Below are 21,557 nucleotides of genomic sequence, written 5' to 3' on the forward strand. Positions count from 1 at the left end.
ATTTCTTTTTTTAAGTTGACTTTTATTATTATTATTTTAAGAACCAGCCAATCAGAGAAGAGCTGAGAAGATCTCTCCTCTGATTGGTTCACCTGAAATCAGCCAATCAGAATAGAAGATTTGATCCTATATGAAAGATGTAGATGTAGATGCAGATTCAGGTAAATCTCCAACCAAATGGTGTGGGGTTGGACGTTGGATCCAGGTGGGCGGGGCTTGGGAGCACGGCTGACTCTTTGGCTGTGACATCACAACGTTACAGTCCTGACGGATCAATTTCTTCGTACAGACTGCGTGTTTCTGTGGAAGGTGGGCACTTTGTGCTGAGTGAATAAATAACGGGTTTTACATGATGGCGGCGAGTTTGAGAAAATCCATAAGGGAAGTTAAAACGTTGTGTCTACATGCACATGATGCCAAGCTCACAGATATACAAAGCTCACCCAGACACAAACACTGCAGCAAACTCCAGTATGTACAACAAAATAATATACAATCTATTTACATTGACGACTCGTCAGCTGGAAGCAGAAACAGAGAAATACAAAAGCCGCGTTGCTGAGGAGGAGGGGCCTCATCGGGATTCAGGGAAGTTCACGGGTCACTTTTGAGTTTGGAAAAGGTTTGTGTTGTTCAAGTCAAAGGACTCTGTGTTGTGTTCTTTGTTTCTGTGTTGCTCATGCCCATCTCCCAGTTGAAGCAAAGTTTCTGCTGATGCTGTAGGCGGCGGTGGAGCTCTGGTATTTCCCCCAGGCGCCGAAGGGGACGACGACGATGGTGCTGTTGTCCTCGGAGCCGTACTGCAGCGCCTTTAAAAAACAGGCCTGTTATGAACTTTGACCTGGTCAGAGTTGGTGAGGATAAAAAGGACTGCGGTCTACCTGCTGGGCGATGACGTCTGCGGCCTCCGTGGGGTCGTGACACTGGTTGACCAAGTCGCAGATCTCCTGGTCGTTCAGCAGGAAGTTGATGCCGTCGGTGGTCAGAGCGAGGAAGGAGTCGCTGGCATGGTGGACCTGCAGGGTCAGTCAGATGGTAACGACATGAAGGAGGAGGGACATAGACTAGTTCCCATAGACTTCAACACAACCTGACTTCTTTTGACTCACAGTCAGCCGTTGCGTGTCCGGCTCAGCGATGACGCCGTTGTCTTTGAGGTGGAAGTCTCCGATGCTGCGTGTCATGGCGAGCCGGCCGTTCACGTTGGCCTGACCGATGCTGTTCCACGTCACGAAGCCGCCGAACTTCTGGATCCTGAAATCAGATCAGGACTTAGTCGGCCTGGTTTGGCCTCGGATGGTTGGACTGTGCCTGCGCTGTTAATGTCTGTTTGGACGGTGATACTGTTCTTACATAAGACCAGCAGCTGCTGCCGGCCGGGGGGACACCCAAACTGTCAGCGTCCTTGAGCAAGGCAGCGGGTCGCTGCCAGCTGCAGGACGTTTGGCTGAAGGCCACGGCCAACATACTGTAGGGTGTATTTATACACCGGGGAAACACGAACCCCCCACACTCCAACTGTCTTTCTTTAGATTTGAGCTAAATATGAACGCTGGCCTTCAGTTTGTCTTCCTGCAGAAGCGGAAGTGAACGCCAACTTATAAAACTCCTGATGTTAAACTTTCCAAAGAAGCACCTTAAATCTGTTTTCCGTTTACAACAATAACACAACGAATCAAAGTTAATCCACGTCGAACCCCACAGTTCCCTCAGAAACGCTTTCCTGGGCTTTGTCTGTAGTTCTCACCGCCGGGTCTCGTCCTCGTGGTCAGGGGTGTGGTCTTTGGTGAGTTTGGTGGCCCGCCCCTTCCTGCACAGCATCGCCCGGCTGTCTCCGACGCTCCCGACCGCCAGCTCCACGCCATCACGTAGCAAAGCGACGGTTGCCGTGGTGCCGGCCTTCAGGAAGGAGGCTGAGGAGGAGGAGGAGGATGAAGGCCTCGTTTTGTTGTGTGTGCTGTGTGGTTGTGTGTCTGACTCACCGTTGTTGAAGTAGCTCAGGTGTGTGTGCAGAGCTCTGTCAGCATCTAAGAAGGCTTTCTTTAAGACTCTCTCCAGGTCGTCTTCGTCCTCCAGAGCGTCTCTGCAGAGGAACACTCCTTCACATCAGTTTCATCAGCAGCAATTTTTCCTGAGCACGCCAAATAAAACTCAAATGTCCACCTGATGAATTTCTCCATGAAGGTGTAGCAGTAGTCAGCGGCGTGCGGCCCGCCGTGGCCATCGAACACGGCGAAGTACAGCAGGTTGTCATGGATACGAGCAAAACGGAGGCGGTCCTCGTTCTGCTTCCTCAGACCCACAACAGACGCACTGCCAACCCGAGAAAGGCTGAGCTGAGAGGGAGGACACATTCAGTCAACCGTTTGTCTTACTCCTCCTCCTCCATCATCTCCTCCTCCTCCTCCTCCTCCATCATCTCCTCCATCTCCTCCTCCATCTCCTCCATCATCTCCTCCATCATCTCCTCCATCATCTCCTCCATCTCCTCCTCCATCTCCTCCATCATCTCCTCCATCATCTCCTCCATCATCTTCTCCTCCATCTCCTCCATCATCTCCTCCATCATCTCCTCCATCATCTCCTCCTCCATCTCCTCCATCATCTCCTCCATCATCTCCTCCATCTCCTCCTCCATCATCTCCTCCTCCATCTCCTCCATCATCTCCTCCTCCATCTCCTCCTCCATCTCCTCCATCTCCTCCTCCATCTCCTCCATCATCTCCTCCTCCTCCTCCTCCTCTATCATCTCCTCCTCCATCTCCTCCATCTCCTCCTCCTCCTCCTCCTCCTCCTCCTCCATCTCCTCCATCATCTCCTCCTCCATCTCCTCCATCTCCTCCTCCATCTCCTCCATCATCTCCTCCTCCTCCTCCTCCTCTATCATCTCCTCCTCCATCTCCTCCATCTCCTCCTCCTCCTCCTCCTCCTCCTCCTCCATCTCCTCCATCATCTCCTCCTCCTCCTCCATCTCCTCCTCCTCCTCCTCCTCCTCCTCACCTGAGGGATCGGTTTTCCATATCTGATGCTGGAGGGCAGCAGGACCGGTTCCTCTATCTTGTTGTCCCAGATCCCAAAGGAGTCCCAAGTCACCGGCCGGCCGCTGCCATCACTGTCGAAACGGGCTGACCCGTTCGCCTTGCGCACAGCGACCAGCCCGAACAGAGCTCCGCCCACCTGCACGGGGCAACACTTAGGTCTGAATGAAAGCCTGAGCTCCGACTAAACTGTCATCTGCTCAGATTACAGAAAGCTGCTGGTTGTTTATTTACCGGGCTGGTTTCTGACGGCGGCCTTCTGGTGAGGAGGGAGCGACTGCCACGCAGCAGACTCAGCAGGACTGTGGACGACATGGCGGATTCTTCTTTGGATTTCTGCAAATAAAGAGAAACAACTGAAGTTTCAGATGTGACGGAGCAGACCGAGGACGACCTCCCCGTCCTGTTACGTGTGTGTAGTCCAAAAATAGCCCGGATCGGTATCTGCTGGTGTTTTAGTAGGCCAGACCAGAACTCCAGATCAGGATCTAAAAATACTGAGAGCTCGGCTGTGTTACCTGCCAGCTGCAGCAGCGAAAGGAGAAAATCCAACATTTTTATGAAGGGAAGCAGTTTGTCTGCTATCAGCTCCTCTCAACGCTGCCATGTCAAGTCATGTGACATTGTGTTGTTGACATAACACAACAATGCACAAGTGAATTTGGCTGCACATGAACGTTCGACAACATTCGTTGCTCATCCTGCAAAACATTTCACAATAAAAGTTTATGCTGCTCAATCGTGTTATTTACTAAATAAATGTATTTACTTACTATTATAAGTTCGTCTGAAAGTGTGTAAATGAATTTTATATTAATTAGAAACATAAAAAATGACAAAAAGTCAAAATGGCGGCAGTAAAAACTCACCTTTTGGGTTTTTTTTCCTGCCTGTCTCCGTGGCAACAGGTGCAGCTGCCTCCTGCTGACAGTCGCTGTGGCTGTTGAGCTGGAGGTGGGGGCGCTGGGGCTTTAAAGTGGGCTGCTGTCGTCCAATCAGAAGCCCAGGAGCGATGAGGTCATGGAGGGTGTGTCGTTTTCTGGCGCCAACTCAAGTCACAATGGAGCCTCCTCATTTTACAGGTCAAATTATTGATATCTATCCATCTTCATCCGCTGACCCGGTCAGGTCTATTATTATCATTTTTTACTGCTGTTAAAGTTGAATTTTAAATGGAAATCTAAAAGAAACTAGTTAACGGATAATAAAAATAGCTCATTCTCTGGACACTCACAGGCCTGAGGAAATATATGTGGCTGCTTTGAATTCTATCCTAGTTTTTGATTGACACACTCAGTGAGAAATCTTTAAAGTTTCCATGATGTGGACGTTAAACTGTCTGTGACCTGAGAGCGCCACCTCCAGACCGACCAGCAACACTGTTTACAACAGCAGAAAAGGAAGGAGATGTGGATCCTATCGGCTGACTTTAAGGATTCTTGAATAAACAACATCTGAAGCTCAGACTGAATAAAACATGGCGCTGCGTTATTTTAATGTCTGAATAATTCAGAGAAGCGTCAGCATGTTTGGGGATGGAGATGGAGGAAAGAAGCAGCTGAAAGGGTGAAATACGTTGGACTCATGTCTTCTCCTATGCAGGAGTAGAACATTACAGTGAAATCCATCTCATCTTCCCTGACTTGGTCTCTCCGGGTTCTCCGGCTCTGAGTGCTTTGTGCTGCATTTTGTAAGAGAAAGGAAGGAAGTGGGATAAAATATTTAGAACAGAGGGAGTTTAGAGCGACGGCCGCCATCAGAGCCAGAAGAAGAAAGGAAGGAATAAATACATAACGCAGAAGTATCAAAACGTTTGTGGTGCTCAAAAAGTCTCGTGTGTTTGGGTTTTCAGTAGAAGCTGACTTCCTGATTTCAGTCGAGCTCCTGTGGCGCCTTCTTACAACATCCCAGCAGCCCTCGTCTCTTCTTCCTTCCTCTCAGGCTGCTGTCGGAGCAGATGGACTTCCTCAGCGTCCTGATGTGTTTCTCCTGTTCCCGGATCTTGGACTCCAGATGGGACTGGATCGCCGTGCCCAGAGACTCGGGGCCCACCGAGGCGCCGTACACCTCCCACGTCATCCCCTGCTCGTCCCACGCCACATTGTGGGGCTTCGCCGTCTCGTCCTCGTCTGTCTGCTCTCTGGTTTCACTCAGTTTGCTGTCCAGCTCCTGCTCCTCGTCCTCCCAGATGCTCTTGGCACTGACCTCTGGGCCTCGGTTCTGTCCAAGGAGGCCCGGGTTCTGCTGGAAGCTGTACGTGCGCAGACAGGCGGGGAGGGAACTGGCCCTGTCAGTCACAGCGGAGGGAAGCAGCGACTGGCTGCGCAGCTCGATGTCGATCTTGCAGACGTGGTGGAAGTGCGGCTGAGCGCTGGGGGCCGGGGCCGGGTCCCTGAGGAGGCCAGGGCTGGTGGAGGCCGAGCGTTCCACCACCGTCACCTCCACCTGGACGCCCACCTCTTTACGCTCCCCGCCCCACGGATGGAGCATCTCACCGGGGTCTGTCATGGTCGCTGTCTCACTCACTGTCCTGGAGCTGACTGGAGGAGGAAGAGGATGGCGGGGGGAGGAAGAATTCTGTCTCACCTTCTTCGTCTTCTCTTCCTTCTTAGCATCACCTCCCATCGCCCCCGACGACGGGATGCTGCTTCCAGCTCTGGTGGCATTTTCATCTCCCAGTTGACCCGGTTTGCCCGACGGGGTGCCTGATTTCCTTCTGACATCTCCAGGCGACACCCCTCTGTTGTCAGTCACGCCCGCCTCCCCCACCACCCGCCAGGATCCCACGTGTCCTCCAGCCGTGTCCTCGGGAAGTTTCAAATCCTCCTCGATGTCAGCATCCGGTCTCACTGGTGTCTTCAAGTCAAAGATGAGATCTCGAGTCAGACCAGCAGCAGAGGAAGTGATGCTGGGATTCGTTTCCTCAGCAACAGATGCTGCAGGCTCCGATGATGAGCCGCCGCTTGTTGTCAAGGCAACAGTGGTCCTGCATCTGGGGCTGGAGGTGGCCAGAGGACCTGAAGGCAGAACACAAACATTAGAGCTGACTTTAGTGTTGTTAACGTCATTAATCAGCATCCACGGTGAAACTGTGAGGAGGTAATTACTTTGGCCTGGACCAGGACTCCTTTGGACCTCCAGGCTCGGTCCGGCTGATGGTTCCAAGTCTTTGGACGTTCTTGACGTTGACCGGTTTTGACCCGGTTTTGGACTGGACAGGACTGCAGGTCCAGAGATGAGATTCAGCTCACAGCCAGCTGTAAAACTATCTGGGTCATCTTTAGGACTTATTTTAGTCCCAGAAGCTGCTTTGACCTCAGGAGAGTCCAGACTGATCCTGATCAGTGTGGGTTTACTATCAAGTTTAGAATCCACGTTTTCCTCGCTCGGTGCTGCGGTTTTAGAATTGGAACTGGACTTGGATCCACTTGGGTCCTCTTTGGGCCCAGACAGGTTACTGTTCCTGGCCGCGGTTTTTCTCTGTGCAGACGGTTTGGGGCTGACAGAACTCAGGGGAGGGGTTCTGGTACTCAGGAGTGAGTCTGATTCCGGACCAGCGGGTTCACCTGACTTGGTCCTGGTTGCTGGGTCTGATTTTTGGGTCTGGACCGGACTGATGCTTGAATCTCCTCCCTGATTGTGGGCTGCTGACTGAGTCTCAGAGCTGATTTCTTTTCGGCCGTCTTCTCTCCGGTTGGTCTGCAGTTTCCGACTCACGGTTGTTTTGTTTGTGGTCCTTGCTGCCATTTTGAAGTTCAGACCGGACTGAGGTCTGGGGCTCGCTGCCTCTCCGGGACCACCAGCTGCAGTTGGACTCGCTGCAGTGTTGCTTTGCGTGTGTGTCTTGGGACTGAGCGAAGAGGTGAGTTTGGAGTTTGGGGATTTGAGCTGGTAGTTCAGGGACACCTCGGCCGTATGCGCCTGACTCAAAGCTGGAATTTTACTTTTTTGCTGCGATGCATCATTTCTCTCCCCGGGCGACGTCACAGTGGTTGTCAACTTCCTGGTCGCCGTGGTAACTACTCCTCTCCCACCAGGTTTCCCGCCTCCCTTCTCCTCATCGCCCTTTCTGTTCCCTCCAAGCAGCTTCGTCTCCACGCCCGGGCGGGGATTGCTTGGTGACGTCAGATTGAGGTTAAGGTTGAAGTTAGGCTCCGCCCCCCATTTGGATTTGGGAGCTGTGTTGCCGAGAGCGTCCGCAAAACTCGCCTCCTCTGGAACGGTACATTCTGATTGGGCGCCCTCGTCCGTCCCACGTTCAGAGACATTCTGGGAGGTTTGCATGTTCGTGGCGACTCTGCAGTAAAATCCAGCTGAAATCCAACAGAAGGAAGTTTATAGGATTCAGACATAAAGTAATAAAAGAGGAAGATCCCAGAGTGGAACAAGAAGCAGGAACTGCAGTCAATGTTCAATATGTTCAATAACACAGCTGCTGTTAAATACCAAATGTGATCTGAATGGAACTGATCATTTATCAGATTCTCTTTCCTGGATTTTCATGGACTGATTTCTTCCTGTCACAACGATTTAATTCAGTTCCTTCATAAACGCAGTTAACAGTTAAGTTGATATTTAACTTTTATTTTATCAAGTATGAATGACTCCGTGTAAAAGCTGCTGAAACATAAAATCACCACATCACATTAATGTTTCACTGCAAAAGAGATTCAAAAGCATTCAGCATGAAACACAAAACTTCCTGCTTTACTGAAGTAAATGAATATGAGCTGGAACATAATAAAACTTCAGCTCTTACCTTCAGTCTCCGACATCCTGCTGACTGTCGAGGCTGAAGCTCCAGCTGCTCCGTCCAAATGCATTCATAAATAAATAAAGAGGAGGGAGGGGAGATCACCATCATCACATCAGGATTTTTCTCCTCACGCTGAGCATCCACAGCCAAACTGCACGAGAATTCTTATGAATTCAATCTGTCATCTGTAATCTGCTGTGAGTGGAACATCATTTTAAAATAAACCCAGGTTGTGGTTTTTCTGAGTGTCAGCTGTCTGTGTGTGAACGTCACATAACGACAATCAGAAAATACACAAAAATCACATTGTGTTGTTGCTGACGGGAATCAGGACGTTGTGAGAAACTTCTCCAAAGTTCGGCATGCTCCGCCCACATTGCCAGCCACAGCCAATGAGAAGCAGCAGCAGTGATGCTACCTGACAACAACAGATGTCTTGTTGTGTTATTGTGAGTGTGTTGTACTTACAGCAGCCCCTCTGATATCGGCACAGGAAGCTCTCTGCTCTTCACGGCTGCTCCATTACTTTCCTCAAAGACATCCAGCCGTCCTGCTGAGACGCAGCATGTGGGAGGAGAACTTTGACACCGAACAGTAAGTCAACGGAGCTCAAGAAGATTTCTGCTCTCTGACTCTCTCCACCTTTTACACGTCACTTTCTGTGGAACTTCACCTCGATCCAACATGGAAAGGCCGCCTGGAGATCTAATTCACAATCAGTCATGCAACTCTTTAAGTCAGTTCACAGTAGTTGGTCTGATAAAGAGAAAGTGAAGGCGAATTATTCTGAATATCAACAGATCAGACTGTAGTCACAAACCTCGTCCCTCCTGTCGGTCACAGAGCTTTTAGGGATCAGTTTGTGTGTTTCTGTCTCTACATGTCGAACACTGACGTCAGCTGTAAGCTCGACTACTCGCCGGTGTCGTGGCGGGAGTATTATGACCAGATGGAGGACGTGAGCGTGGGGCTGGCCGACAGCAGGGACGTCTTCAGGATTTATAAAGCCGGGACGGACGGCCCCCTGCTGGTCCTGCTGCACGGGGGGGGACACTCGGCCCTGTCCTGGGCCGTCTTCACTGTGAGTATCTGCAGGACGAGCCGGCTGGTTGGCTTAGTGAGCGACTCTTGGACTCCTGCTGTTTCTGTGTTGCAGACCGCCATCGCCAGCAGAGTGACCTGCAGGGTTCTGGCCATGGACCTGAGGGGTCACGGTGAGCCAGCAGGAGGGATATTATGTGCTGATGATGTTTGAGTGTTTTCTCAGTCATCTGTTTTAGTTGCGTTATCTTTGTTGTGAAGGTGCGACGCTGGTCCGTCAGTCTCAGGACTTCTCCACTCAGACCATGTCCAGGTAAAACCATCACACACAAACCTCTTCCTGCCGCCTCTTCTGTTTCTGACTTCCTGTTCCTGTCCTCAGCGACGTGGCCAATGTGATTCGAGCCTGCTACGGTGAGACTCCGCCCCCCATCGTCCTGATTGGCCATGGCGTTGGTGGAGCCATTGCGGTGCATACAGCCAGCAACATGCTGCTACCAACCACTGTCGGTCTGGTGGCCATCGACGTTGTAGAAGGTGAAGAGAGACAACCCGCCTCAAACGTTCTCGTCTTCTCTGTGTTCCTTTTTTACTTTTCTTGATTTCCTGTTCCTCCAACAGGAAGTGCGATGGATGCCCTGCACAGCATCCAGAACTTCCTGAAGGGAAGACCCAAGTCCTTCAAATCCATGGACCACGCCATCGAGTGGAGGTGAGAACTGAAAGCTGCAGAAGTTCGTCCCTTCAAACGAGAAGTTAATTTTTCTCTTCACTCTCATTTCAGCGTCAAGAGTGGACAAATCAGGAACCTGGAATCGGCCCGCGTCTCGATGGTCGGTCAGATCAAAAGGTTGGTTGGTTTGGCAAGGTGAATGGCCCTGATCGAACTTCCCACGGTAACGTCTGTCCGTCTCTGACCGTCCATCAGATGTGAGGTGGAGGAGACGGACTCTCTGGAGCAGGCCAGCCCGGTGACCGATGTGGTCGTTGAACGCAACGAAGAGTTTTACGATCAGAGCTACGTAAACGACAAAGAAAACGCTGCGTCCGAGGCGAGTCTGCGCGTCCACACAAACATCCATCACCGTCACCCAGAACTCACTGCCAAAACTCCATTTGTTAGTTTTCCTTCAGTAACGACATGTAAAGGTTTCATCCTGCTTTGTCCCGTGTTTTCACAAAGCTGATTTTCTGTGTCTGTCGTCAGAGTGTGTACACGTGGCGTATCGATCTGTCCAAGTCAGAGAAGTACTGGGACGGCTGGTTTAGAGGAACTTCCAACCTCTTCCTGGCCTGTAACCTGCCCAAACTCCTGCTGCTGGCAGGTCGGTGTTTCACATCATGTAAACGATCCCCTTTAACAGTTCAGCTCAGTAAATATCGGAATCTTCCAGGAATCGACCGCCTGGACAGAGATCTGACTATCGGACAGATGCAAGGTGAGACCATGCTGTTGGGAAAACAGCCAATGCAGTACTGCATGCAGCAGGTCTGGTGAAAAGGGGGGATCAGGATCAGGACCAGGATCAGGATCGAGTTCAGGATCAGGACCAGGATCAGGAACGAGATCAGGATCATGATCATAATCAGGATCAGGATCAGGATCGAGTTCAGGATCAGGATCAGGAACGAGATCAGGATCAGGAACGAGATCAGGATCATGATCGAGTTCAGGATCAGGATCATGATCGAGTTCAGGATCAGGATCAGGAGCAGGAACGAGATCAGGATCATGATCAGGACCAGGACCAGGATCAGCTGAGTCTAGAGTTCTGGTTTCAGCAACCTGGATCAGCAGGTAGAATGCCAAAGGAGGAAGAGGTAGAAGTTGGGAGGGTTGATGGGAAATGTAGTCTTGGTGACAGCATACGAGATGGGAAACTTGGTGACTGGGAATATCTGACATTCTTCCCACGCTGGGTTTCTACTAAAGGTGACATCTTCACCGTCGCACAGTCGTCCCAGCGGACGCACTCAGTCTCACAGACACACAAACACACACACCTTGAGGCGGCAGTTCCTCTCCAGAGACAGCTGGTTGTGTCAGTCAACAACCGAGCTGGAAGTGACAGCCCAGGAGTGTGTGTCTGACAAAATGGCATCAAAAAAATGTGTGTTTGTGTGTGAGATGTTTAGTGTGCACCTGTCTGTGTTTGTCTCCAGGTAAATTCATGATGCAGGTGCTGCCCCCCTGTGGTCACGCAGTGCAAGAAGACAAACCAGACAAAGTAAGGAAACGACATTTAACGCACAAAACCCCCATCAGTTTGTCGTACTCATCACATAAATCCACGGCTCTGCTGTCGGCAGGTGGCCGAGGCCGTGGCCGCCTTCCTGCTGAGACACAAGTTTGCTGAAGCCAAAAGAGAAAGCGGGAGGTAAAAACAGCCTCATTCGTGTCTCTGCCAACAACTCGTGTGTGTCTGAAACTCAAACGCTCTCCTTTCTCAGCAGCTCCAACTCTTTAACGGGATGAGGCCTGCAGGTGAGACGTCAGCACCAACACACAAACATAAATGACCTTTATTGTTGAGCAGATCACTCTGCTGCTCGACTGACTGGCGGAAAATTAATTGGCGCCAGTTTTGGTAAGTTGTGTTTGTTTGTGAAGGTTTGTGTCTCAGATGTCTTCCTCCTCCATCGGAATAAACAGAAAATGCTGCCAGACACACATTTTACAACTGTGTTTTTCAGGTTTTCGTTTCAGAACAATAAAAAGTAAAGACTCAGAGATGAGCCCTGAAGACCTTCATCACCATCAGCCTTAAAACCTTAAACCGACCAAAATGAGAAATGAGTGACTGTTGTGTTTGATTTCTCGTTTGGTTAACACTCAGAAACACGACGTTTGATTGTATCACAAAACATCCGCACCAATAACTCCTCAGATAAACATTTGCTGTGATTTTTCTCTTTTTATCAAACTGTGACATTTTGAGTCACGTTAAATCTAATAAAATGTAAAATTATGACTTCTTACTGAACAATAAGTAACTTGTCATTTTCTCTTATTAGTAAAATGCTAGATATAGCAACTAGCTAGCATGTAAGCTAATAGAGCTGACATTTTATGGCATTAGATAAAAACAACCTTGTTAGTATTTTTTTAAATCTTATTTTTGATTTTCTGGTGAAAGTGACACAAAACAGACGACTGAATGTAACCTAAAGAATATAAAATATGTTTTCATCGTATTGACATTAAAAAATAAGACGTGATAAAAACATGAATTCTGGGCTGCCAGTTTGTTCTGTTATTACAAATTTACTTTATCTCTATTTGTCTGTTATCTGTATTAGCATTAGCATCCTTTCAGATAATCTTATTAGGTGGATGTTTGTGGATGTAGTATACATTTTTGTCATCTTTAATTTATCTTTTGTGACATTTTCTGTTCTGTTCGTTCTGTGTGTAGTATTTTGTTTGGAGAAAAAGGCAATCAGATTAACTCACAAAATTAAAATCTCAATTAAACATATTTTCTAATTCAATATCTGTATTTTTCTTCTGGAAAACTAAACTCAGAAACTAGACCCCCCCCCCAAAAAAAAAAAAAAACTTATTTTGTGCAAAAATAGTCACCTTCCAACTTTATTTGATGTTATGAATGTACTATAAGTCCAAAGAGTTTAAGTAGCTTTTTGTTGTTAAAAACAAACTAATTCAACCAAAGAAACTCCAAACTGATTAAATAAATAAGATCCTGCAGATTTGTTTGTTTTCAAAGACGACACACAAATGCCAAATTGGAATAGAAACAAAAACTTGCAATAAAATTTTATTTAAATTTCTGTCCTGAATCAGAACACGTGCAACAACTGAAACACAGAAACAACATGGCACCACACCGCCTTGTATTTACACGTGTGTATGTGGGTGCGTACTTTGTGTTGGCGTGCACGGGACAATCGCACAAACAGACGTTCTGATAACAAGTAATATTATTGTAGAAACGCGCACACCACATCACACCCCGTTTCCATGGCTACAAACGCATCGGATCACCCAACGACACTCGCCCGCCTCTCTGGAAGGATCTTTCACTCCTCCTGCAGCTGCGGCTAAACGCTAACCAACCAAATTTATTAAAGTGAAAAATGACTTTCCCCAGCGGATCACATGGAAAAGATTTATCCCAGAAGAGAAGATACAGACAATTAGATCCCACGAAAGAAAGACGGAGTCTGACTCACGAAATGTTCAGCATCTTCTCAAAAAACAACGCTAACGCTCCATCTTCAGGGGAAGACTTCTCAAAAACCTTCCAGAGAAACAGGATTAAAGTGCATCAACAAAAGGGGCTGAGCAGCCAATCAGGACACAGCCAGGCGGCCAATAGGGAGGGACGAAGAGCCAATCAGACGTCATTACTGGCAGTGACACGAGAGTCCCAACATGTCGAGGATGACGTACAAAATCAATCACAAACCTGCTAAATATGAAATCCAGATCTATAAATGGTGAGAACTTTAATCTGTTGTGCTTACTTTAGAAACTTTTGTGTTCTTTAATGGTCTAATGGGTCTGACATGTTATGGGGGACGTCCCTATAATATAATCTTTATCAAACAATCATTCCTCCAGTTCTGAGCTCAGAATCTCAGATGGCTTCGTTTTGAGGAGACATAATCAGAATAACAGTTCTGGGCCGATGATATTCACAGAATGTGAACGTTGACAATGTTTTCTCATCATAAAGCTTAAACACAAAAGATCCTCCTCTAATTCAGCGACGTGAACGTGAACTGTGAGGAAACCAGCAGAACTTTTACTTCCCTAATATCAAAAACTAGATGTGGAATTTTCCGTTGGAGTGGCGTTGTGTTGTCTAAAACTGATTTCAGCAATCAAAAAGACAAATGAGCAGCAAACTGGTTTTCCACCGTCAGGCTACATCAGTCAGATCCCAAATGTTTCTGGAAAAAAAAAAAAAACATACAAAACTTTTGTTTTGTATCACCAAGGTCTGTACAATCACACAAATAATCAACACTTAAATCTGCCGAGGGCGACGAAGGGATGGGAGGGGGATCAGTCTTTGCTGCTGGGTGTCTTCATTACAAAAATAAACGTCTCCTCTGGTAGCAAAATAGACGACAATCTTTATCTCTCTCCGTTTCAGGACGCTCACAGCCCGGCGACACCGCGCCACATCAGCCCGGCAACATCACACGTCGCAGTGAACTTGTGGAATTTACATTTTCTATTTACACGTTTGGCTTTGAGCTGACAGATGGCCTGCAGCTCCGACAGACTTCCACCACTCTGGAACTTGAGTAACTTTTGCCACAGCTTGTTTTGGTGACGTCTGTGGAAATGTACGCCTACTGTGTTATACTGTGTTGAGAAAAAACACACACACAAACAAAAACAACAACACTTCTTAGGTTTGCCTAAGTTCAGAGAAAGATGCAATCCTTGATTGTCAGGGTTAAAGGTCAACATGTTTTTAAAAAGGCAGCATGAGGCCACGGTAGGAAACACATGGGCAGGCAGACGCACAAATAGATGAACAGGGACACACAAAACAAATCAACACGACTGTCCGACTTCCAATGAGGCATTTTGACGAATGCCTTTCACAGCAAGTTTGGACAGCGCTTACTGACCGACACGAGTCAGGAGAGAAAGAAACAGCGGAAGACCACAGAGGAAGGTCTTGGTATCATCTGACACTGTACCGGAGTTCAGCTCAGCGCCCCCCCCACATTTAAAATCAGGCCAATGATGGAGCGACTGGGAGGAACCTCCTGCCGCTGTGTCAGCATCAGAACTGCACGAGCTAAAGAGCTAAAGTTAGCTTCATGTTGGATTCGAGCAGGTTTGTAAAGTTCCATTTCGGTGTCTGCTGACATTAAACGTATAAACAAAGAGCTGGTCAGTTGGTGCTGCAGCTGAAAGGTGGAGTGAACTGTCGGTTTATGTACAGCCTCACAAAGTGTCTGCCATTTTTCTCACCGATGCAGGAACCCTGTTTGGAGCCGCAGAACACATCCAAGCTGAATACTGCAGAAATAAAGACAACACAGCGAAGAGTGACAACTAAATACTGTGTGTGTTCTGTGTCGCTGTTCAATACTGCAGTCAAACTGAAGCTAATACTGCTGAAAACAGAAAGAGAAGAAGCTGAATCCACCGACTGCAGCAGCTGGCATGTCCTTTCAAAATAAAAGTCTCTTTCTCCAAACTGAGCCACCACAATGTCACATCAAGAAGCAGCGCAAATGAACCAAAGAGATTAACTCTGACAACATTTCAGAACAGATTCTGTGTCGTTTGTTTGGATGTTGTGCATCAGGACCCAAGACGAGGCGATTCCCAAGTATTTCTGGATTCCCGGCCTGCTTTGACGACCGACACTCGGAGGTTTACAGTTCTCAGGCATTCATTGTGGTCCTCCAGATTTGAGTGTCAAGCTTTTACTGTTTCCTCCTCTTCTCAGGTTCCACCCTGTTGGCGCCGAGGTAACAATGCAACTCTGATCATCCCTGTCTTTGTTCTTCAAGCTGAATTCCCTCTAGTCAGGGAACAGAAGTTGAGAAATGTTCCACAATTGATTTTCTGACGCTGTGAAAAGCTCGTCTGGATTAATTTCAGAAACTGATCCTGGTCAACTATTTCTACAAACAGTATCAGCCTAACAGGCAGGTAGACGGACAAAACCATGTTAGTCCAGGTTAGGTGCTGGATCTGGCCTCAACAAGAGTTCAGGAGAAGACTAAGATTTAATCCAATCCGGGTCAGTCTGTTTTCTTTCAGTCCAGATTTTCATTTTCATCAATGTCAAAACTCCTCCCCCAAATCTTGACCCCGCTTCCAGATGGACTCGAGTCCATTCAGGGTCGAGACAAGTTGGTTTGGTTTAGCAAAGGTTCAACCAAAGATTAAAAAAAAAAAAAAAAAAAACAACAACACAACAACAACAACAAAACTGTTGAACCCCGGTACTGGTTCTGGATTTAGTCTTCCACTTGGAACCAGTCTAAAGCAGAACCAGGGCCTGGGTCTAGTGTGGATCATATTTAGTGTAGTGCAGTCAGGTTTGGCTCAGACCTGATTCCAATCGGGTCGCTCTTTGGACATTCAGGTCCAAATAAGTCTGGATAAAAACCTGAACCTGATCTGAGTCTGTTTGGGTCTGTTGTGCTCCTCTCAGGATTTGTCTCCCAGCTGATGTTGCTCCATTGACCCCTCTTCATCTGACAGACCCGTTTCCACCGCAATGACCAACGACGCCACGGAGGCACTGCTTGCTATTGGCTGGAGCTCACCTGGAAGAGGAGAAGGTAGATTTGGGTTGGACTTTACAGCACGACTCCAGGAAACTAAACCCTAAAAACATGAATCAAATAAAGGAAATTAATCTGGCTGCTCCTGTTGGGGATCCCCACAAAGGAGGCAACAGGAACTGAACTGCCAACTCAGAGGTCAAAGGTCAATCAGCTTTGGTTGACTTTGGTCCCTTTGACAGAAACGCCACAATAAAAGTTGCTGTGTCCCAGAAACACCACTGGGTGTCAGTATAACACTGTGTGTTACCCGTGTGTGTGTCTGTGGTGGCCGTCACAGGGCTGTCTCTCAGGGTGTCGGGGTCCTGGTAGTCCTGGGGGAGTCCGACTCGTCGATTGCCGGGGTCCAGCACCACGGAGGAGCCGCCCTCGCTCAGTGTGCCGTCGCTGGAGGCCCCGGACACCACGGCCTCCAGGGCCAGCGCCCCGACTCCGCCCACACCACCCACACCGACCCCACCTACGCCGCCCAGGGCCAGGTCATAGTCCAGAGGCAGGTCGTCCAGACAATCTGCATTGAGCTGGAATAGAGATGGAGACGATGGTAACCTGTTTGAGAGCCACTGTTCATCACTGTCAGCGTGTAAACAAGAAGCCTGCTGCTCTCATCCGGGACGGGGACGGGCAAAACCAGGTCAGGGACGGAAACTGGGCTGGAGCTGAACATCAGAGTTATTTCAGGCTGCACACCGACCCCCCCACTGTTCACAGAAACCTTTCCTGGACACACATTTTCTCCTCAAGATTTTAATAAACCATGTTCCTATCTGCAGCATTTTAAAGATGGAGAGCACAAGTATTGAAAAAAAGTTTGACTCCCCCCCGGCTAATTATTTTCCAAACAATTTCCCATGATTCCTTTCACACTCACAGCGATGCCCAGGGCTTTCAGGATGTTCATCTTGCACATGGGACATGTGCGGTGGTCCAGAAGCCACGGGTCCACACAGCTCTTGTGGAACACATGTCTGCCGAGAAGAAAAACACAGAAATGGGTTATCCTGCTGCTTGTCTGCACTCAGAGACACTTTGCTGCCGTTACACAACAATCTGGACAAACACGCTCAATTCCTCCTCATAAACTAGTTTAATATCCTCCATCAACCCAAGACTAGAAACCTTCCACTCTGTCTCAAGTTCAACTCACAATGAAAATAGTTTCTGTGGTCGTATTTTTAAACCACAGCAACAGTAAAGCATTTTTTACAAGAGTCTCCAAAACTTTTACAAGACACAGAGACATAAAACATACAAACAAAGCGTGAGAAAAAAAAAAGGAGGAAAAACAAACCCAACTGAGGCGCCTCCGCAGCAGCACAACACTTCATTTATGGTTTGTTGTGATCCACTTTGGCAGCAGTTTGGATTTTGCTCCCAACCATTTTGTGCTTGATAATGGACGGGAAGAAACGGCGGCCTGCGTGCTTACCTGCAGGGCAGGATGCGGACCACGTCGTTGGCCTTGTAGCCTTCGATGCAGACGGCACAGTTGTCAAAGTCGGCCTCCGTCTCCTGGTCGCCCTTCTTGATGGTGCGAACCTGCAGCTTACTGATGGCCTTCTTCGCTGCGTCGCCGAGACGGCGCTGGGAACGGAAATGAGATGAGAAGAGCTGTCACTTCAGATAAATGTGATGTTATCTCAACAGAAGAAGATAACCAGCTAAGCCTCCTCCAGGAGTCGTTAGCTTCCTCTTGATTTAATGAATCTGATGAGAAATGTCATTACAGAAGAGCCGATTTATCAAGTCTGTCAAAACTGTTGTTTTCTTCTTCCCACTTTTGTGCCTTTATGATTTGATCGGACAGAGCAGACACAGGGAATGTTTCCCCAACGCTCAGATTCCTTCATTCATTTTGATTTCAGGGTAGCTGAGTCGATATAATGTATATTTAATTTTCATTGATTTTCGTTTTGTGGGATGAACCTTTTCAAAACTTTGGTATGATGTTAGTTGTTGTGGATTTCATCTTATTTTGAACATTCTGCCCTTGTGATATAATTCCTGTTTATCTGATGTACAAAACAAACAGGAGATCCATAACTTCACTTTTTACTGGCGGGCTGAAGATGCGCCCTACCTGGTTGCGGTCCCGAGCGTTGGCGTATCTGAACCTCTGGATGTAGTAAAAGACGAGCCAGGCGAGGGAGATGATCATCAGCACGATGAAGGAGATGGATACGAACACCACCGACGTCCTGCTCACGTACTTCTGCAGGTTCCTCGTCCCGATGGTGATCGTCATGGTGACCGTCAGGTTGCGCTCCAGCAACGCCGCCACCTCGCGGCCCTTTGGCTCTGGGATCATGATGGCGATCACTTCTCCTGTCCCTGTAGAGTGGGACGCAAACTGTTTACTCATCAGGCAGCTTGTTCGTCTGACGACAATGAAAAGGTTTCTTTCTACAACAAACAGGCTGCCATCAAGAAATTTTGTAACAATGAGATTTTCTTTTAGGGCCCAAAAAAAAATAAAAATAATAATAATAATAATTCAAATGACAAATAGAATTTAAAAAAAAAAAAAAATCTACAGATGAACTGACGTCAAAAGAAACTAAGTGAGTCATGTGTTAGGAAACCAGAAGAAACCCTAAATAAGAAGCACCAGAAGAACGCCCCTGTCCCAAAGCTCAAGGCTGACCTCCAGCTGCTGCTTCACGGAGGCTGAAAAATATGCAGCACAAACACACACAGCCTCTGAGAAGATGAACACAAACACCACAGCCCCGAGTGTCTGAGGAGAAAGTGTGAAACTTGTGTGTCTGTGTGCTACTTTCAGGGTGTTTTGATTCAAACTTGGTAATCCAAAAAGTCGAGGTTTCCCTTGTGACTGCAGCCTGACTCCGTACACTCACTTGTTGTTTAACCCTGAAGGTCGGAGAATCTTCTCTGAGAAAAATTCAGCCGCTGTTACACAACTTTAATATCAGGGGTCAAACTGAAGCTGTGACCTGCGAGGTTCACGCCTCCATCGGTCACTGAGCCTGACCAGCTGGGAACACACACACAGGAAGATGCCTTCTCCACCGTGTGGAAATTAACTACACAAACTGATGGAGCTGTTGGTTTTCAGCTGACGCGTCCTCAGGTGTGATCTCAGCAGGACAGGAGCTGTTTATTTGTTCATAGTTGTGCGTTTGCACGTTCATTTGCCTGCATGTGTGCGTGTTTGGTTTGTCAGGACACAGGTTGGATGGATTCCCCTGAGGCCAGCGCTGAACTGCCTGAACTGCCACACAACACACGACCAAATGAACAAACGGACAGCATTGATTATTCTGTCTAAAAATAGTCTCCTGGGATCAAAGTGTCCGTCACTGTCTGTACCAGAACATCTGTGAGAACACCAAAACTAAGTCCAGGTTCAGGATCTGGTCTCTGTGAGCTGGAAACCTGTTGCAATGAGTGTTAAATCCTCATGTTGTCCAGCCTTTGAAATGATAAATCAATAATCACGCAGCTGATTCATTTTCTGCAAATTAGTAACGTGGACCTGAGACAGTAAAGTAATTTTAATCAGTCAAACCCAGGACACAGAGCTGGATGTGAAGCGGACTCCTGGACCCGACAGTGATGCTATTTCTGAGTAACATTACTTAATGCACACGAGTTTCCAATGACAGATTCCCACAGAGTTCACCAGGTCCACCGCTGTAGGAGTCCCACTCCTGTCAAAAAAAAAAAGACTGACCCCAAAAGCTATCATGAGAAAGCTGATTTGAAGCAAACACACGTCTGTTTGCGTTCCCTGACGTTACTGACTTCCAGACTCGGAGTCCAGGGTCCTCCTGGGAAGTCTAAACCGGTTTCCAGCTGTCGGGGAAACATCTGCTACTGAATCTACTGCTGCAGTCAAGGTCTGTGTGAGACTGTTACATAACTCAACAATTCATCATCGCTGCTGACATGAAGTTCCTGTTTTCTCCGCTCGTGTGGATGCAGCAGGTCTAGGACTCCAATCCACATCTCTAAAGTCAATCTGACAGAGACCAACAACAACAACAACAACAACCACCCCCTGATGCAAATGTGATGCTGTTACGACAGCGGCGCAGCAGAAACCAGGTCCAGCAGAGTCCACAGACCTTCAGTCAGCAGTTTGTCTGCTGGCTTCTGGACAGACTGGGATCCAGTTCAGTCCGTTCATCAGCCAACAATTATTTTTATTATTGATTAGTCTGTGGATTATTTGCTAGAGAGATCGATGGACACAAACAGGGAGGTGGATCTATTATTAATTCTGTTTAGTCTATTTAACGCAGAAGTCTCTCCCTCAGCTTTTAGCAGTTCTGCACTTTATTTTAATTATTTACTGTGACAAAATAATCAATAAAACCATTGGTTTTAAAAGATTTATTACCAATATGAAACAATTTTGCTTTTTATCAGTGAACTTGTACTTTTGTTTTCTGGATCACTGAGCAGACTGTTGATGAGTTTAACTCAAACTGTCATTAATGAGTGAGAAGGGAAGAAGATGTACTTTATGAAGGAGCTAATAAAAATAAAATAATGACATGTCTGAATGAGAATGAAATCTCCTGTCCCACCATTTGATGAGACTGAGCAGTTGGATGGATTAGTTTTATTTCTGTTCCTGTTTGTTGTCCTCCTACCTGGATGGGGCATGGTGATGGTGTCGTTAGCATTAGCGGAGCCCACGTTGAAGATGACCACGGCCGAGGCGTTGTGGAGGGCGGCGTGGCGGATCTTATCCCGGTAGGTGCAGTTGCCCCGGGCTATCAGCGCTATCCAGGCCCCGGCCTGCGCGGGCACCGCGAACCGGGTGTTGGGGTCGCAGGCCTGGCGGTCGTGCGGGGCCGCCGGCAGGACCACCACCCCCTTGGCGTCCCGCTTGGAGGAGTGCTCCCCGTAGCGACCGCACTCGGTCTTCTCGGTGCGGAGCTCCGAGGTGGCCGGGTCCACGTAGGTGATGTTGACGAAGGCCGTGTACCACTCCTCCCGCTCGGCCACGGTGAAGTCCAGGCACAGCAGGTGGACGAAGCAGAAGGAGAGCAGCCACGTCGAGAGAGCCAAGCTGCGGCAGGCCGCCACCAGCGAGCCCGGGGCCATGGCGATCCTCCCCGGTGAGAGCGACCCGTCCGTCCGTCGGCCGATAGCGTCGGAGCCGGAGCCGCCTACTCCGACATGCTGCCGGAATCAGCCCGCCGCCGGGCCTCCCTTCTGCCGAACCGCCAACCTTTTCTCCGGTTTCAGCCGCTCCGCCGCCCGTTAGCCGCCTCCGAGTCCGTCCGTCACCGAGAACGACGACAGAAAACCCGGCGGGAGGAGGACGAGCCCGGGTGGAGAGAAAACGGCGGGCCGTGAATTTTCTGCGGCTTTCTGGTAAAAACGGTGAATTTCGTCGGTTAGCCGAGCCGCTTTGTTTTGACCGGACCGAGTCAATGGCGGAACTGCACGGAACTGCA

The 21,557-nt window shown here is 48.3% G+C and overlaps 3 protein-coding genes and 1 pseudogene across 5 annotated transcripts in view; 2 read left to right on the forward strand and 2 right to left on the reverse strand.

The window, feature by feature from the left end:
* Window positions 1-21,557, forward strand: part of LOC115058578 (myelin-oligodendrocyte glycoprotein-like) — a 279,510-nt gene that overhangs the window by 63,194 nt on the left and 194,759 nt on the right. The gene's annotated exons all lie outside the window — the stretch shown is intronic.
* ppm1ka (protein phosphatase, Mg2+/Mn2+ dependent 1Ka) lies at window positions 7-4,044 on the reverse strand. Of its 3 annotated transcripts, XR_003842111.1 has the most exons (10): window positions 3,908-4,044; window positions 3,273-3,374; window positions 3,001-3,192; window positions 2,164-2,336; window positions 1,983-2,083; window positions 1,748-1,913; window positions 1,110-1,254; window positions 882-1,016; window positions 506-809; window positions 7-323 (listed from the first exon to the last, which is right to left on the reverse strand). XR_003842111.1 is itself a non-coding variant. In XM_029525946.1 (9 exons), the coding sequence occupies exons 2-9, from the start codon at window positions 3,351-3,353 to the stop codon at window positions 678-680; spliced, it is 1,110 nt and encodes a 369-aa protein (XP_029381806.1). In that variant the 5' UTR covers window positions 3,354-3,374; window positions 3,908-4,044; the 3' UTR covers window positions 7-677. The 3 variants fall into 3 exon arrangements, 2 of the variants coding, with proteins under 2 accessions (XP_029381806.1, XP_029381805.1); XM_029525946.1 differs by having other exon boundaries at window positions 7-809; window positions 3,001-3,177; XM_029525945.1 differs by having other exon boundaries at window positions 7-809.
* LOC115058567 (protein phosphatase methylesterase 1-like) lies at window positions 8,360-11,699 on the forward strand (annotated as a pseudogene).
* Window positions 12,599-21,541, reverse strand: rnf150b (ring finger protein 150b). Its single transcript, XM_029525941.1, has 6 exons — window positions 20,745-21,541; window positions 18,206-18,456; window positions 17,555-17,709; window positions 16,997-17,093; window positions 16,376-16,646; window positions 12,599-16,107 (listed from the first exon to the last, which is right to left on the reverse strand). The coding sequence occupies exons 1-6, from the start codon at window positions 21,199-21,201 to the stop codon at window positions 15,989-15,991; spliced, it is 1,350 nt and encodes a 449-aa protein (XP_029381801.1). The 5' UTR covers window positions 21,202-21,541; the 3' UTR covers window positions 12,599-15,988.

This window comes from Echeneis naucrates, chromosome 18, assembly GCF_900963305.1.
Source record: "Echeneis naucrates chromosome 18, fEcheNa1.1, whole genome shotgun sequence".
Lineage (NCBI taxonomy): Eukaryota > Metazoa > Chordata > Actinopteri > Carangiformes > Echeneidae > Echeneis > Echeneis naucrates.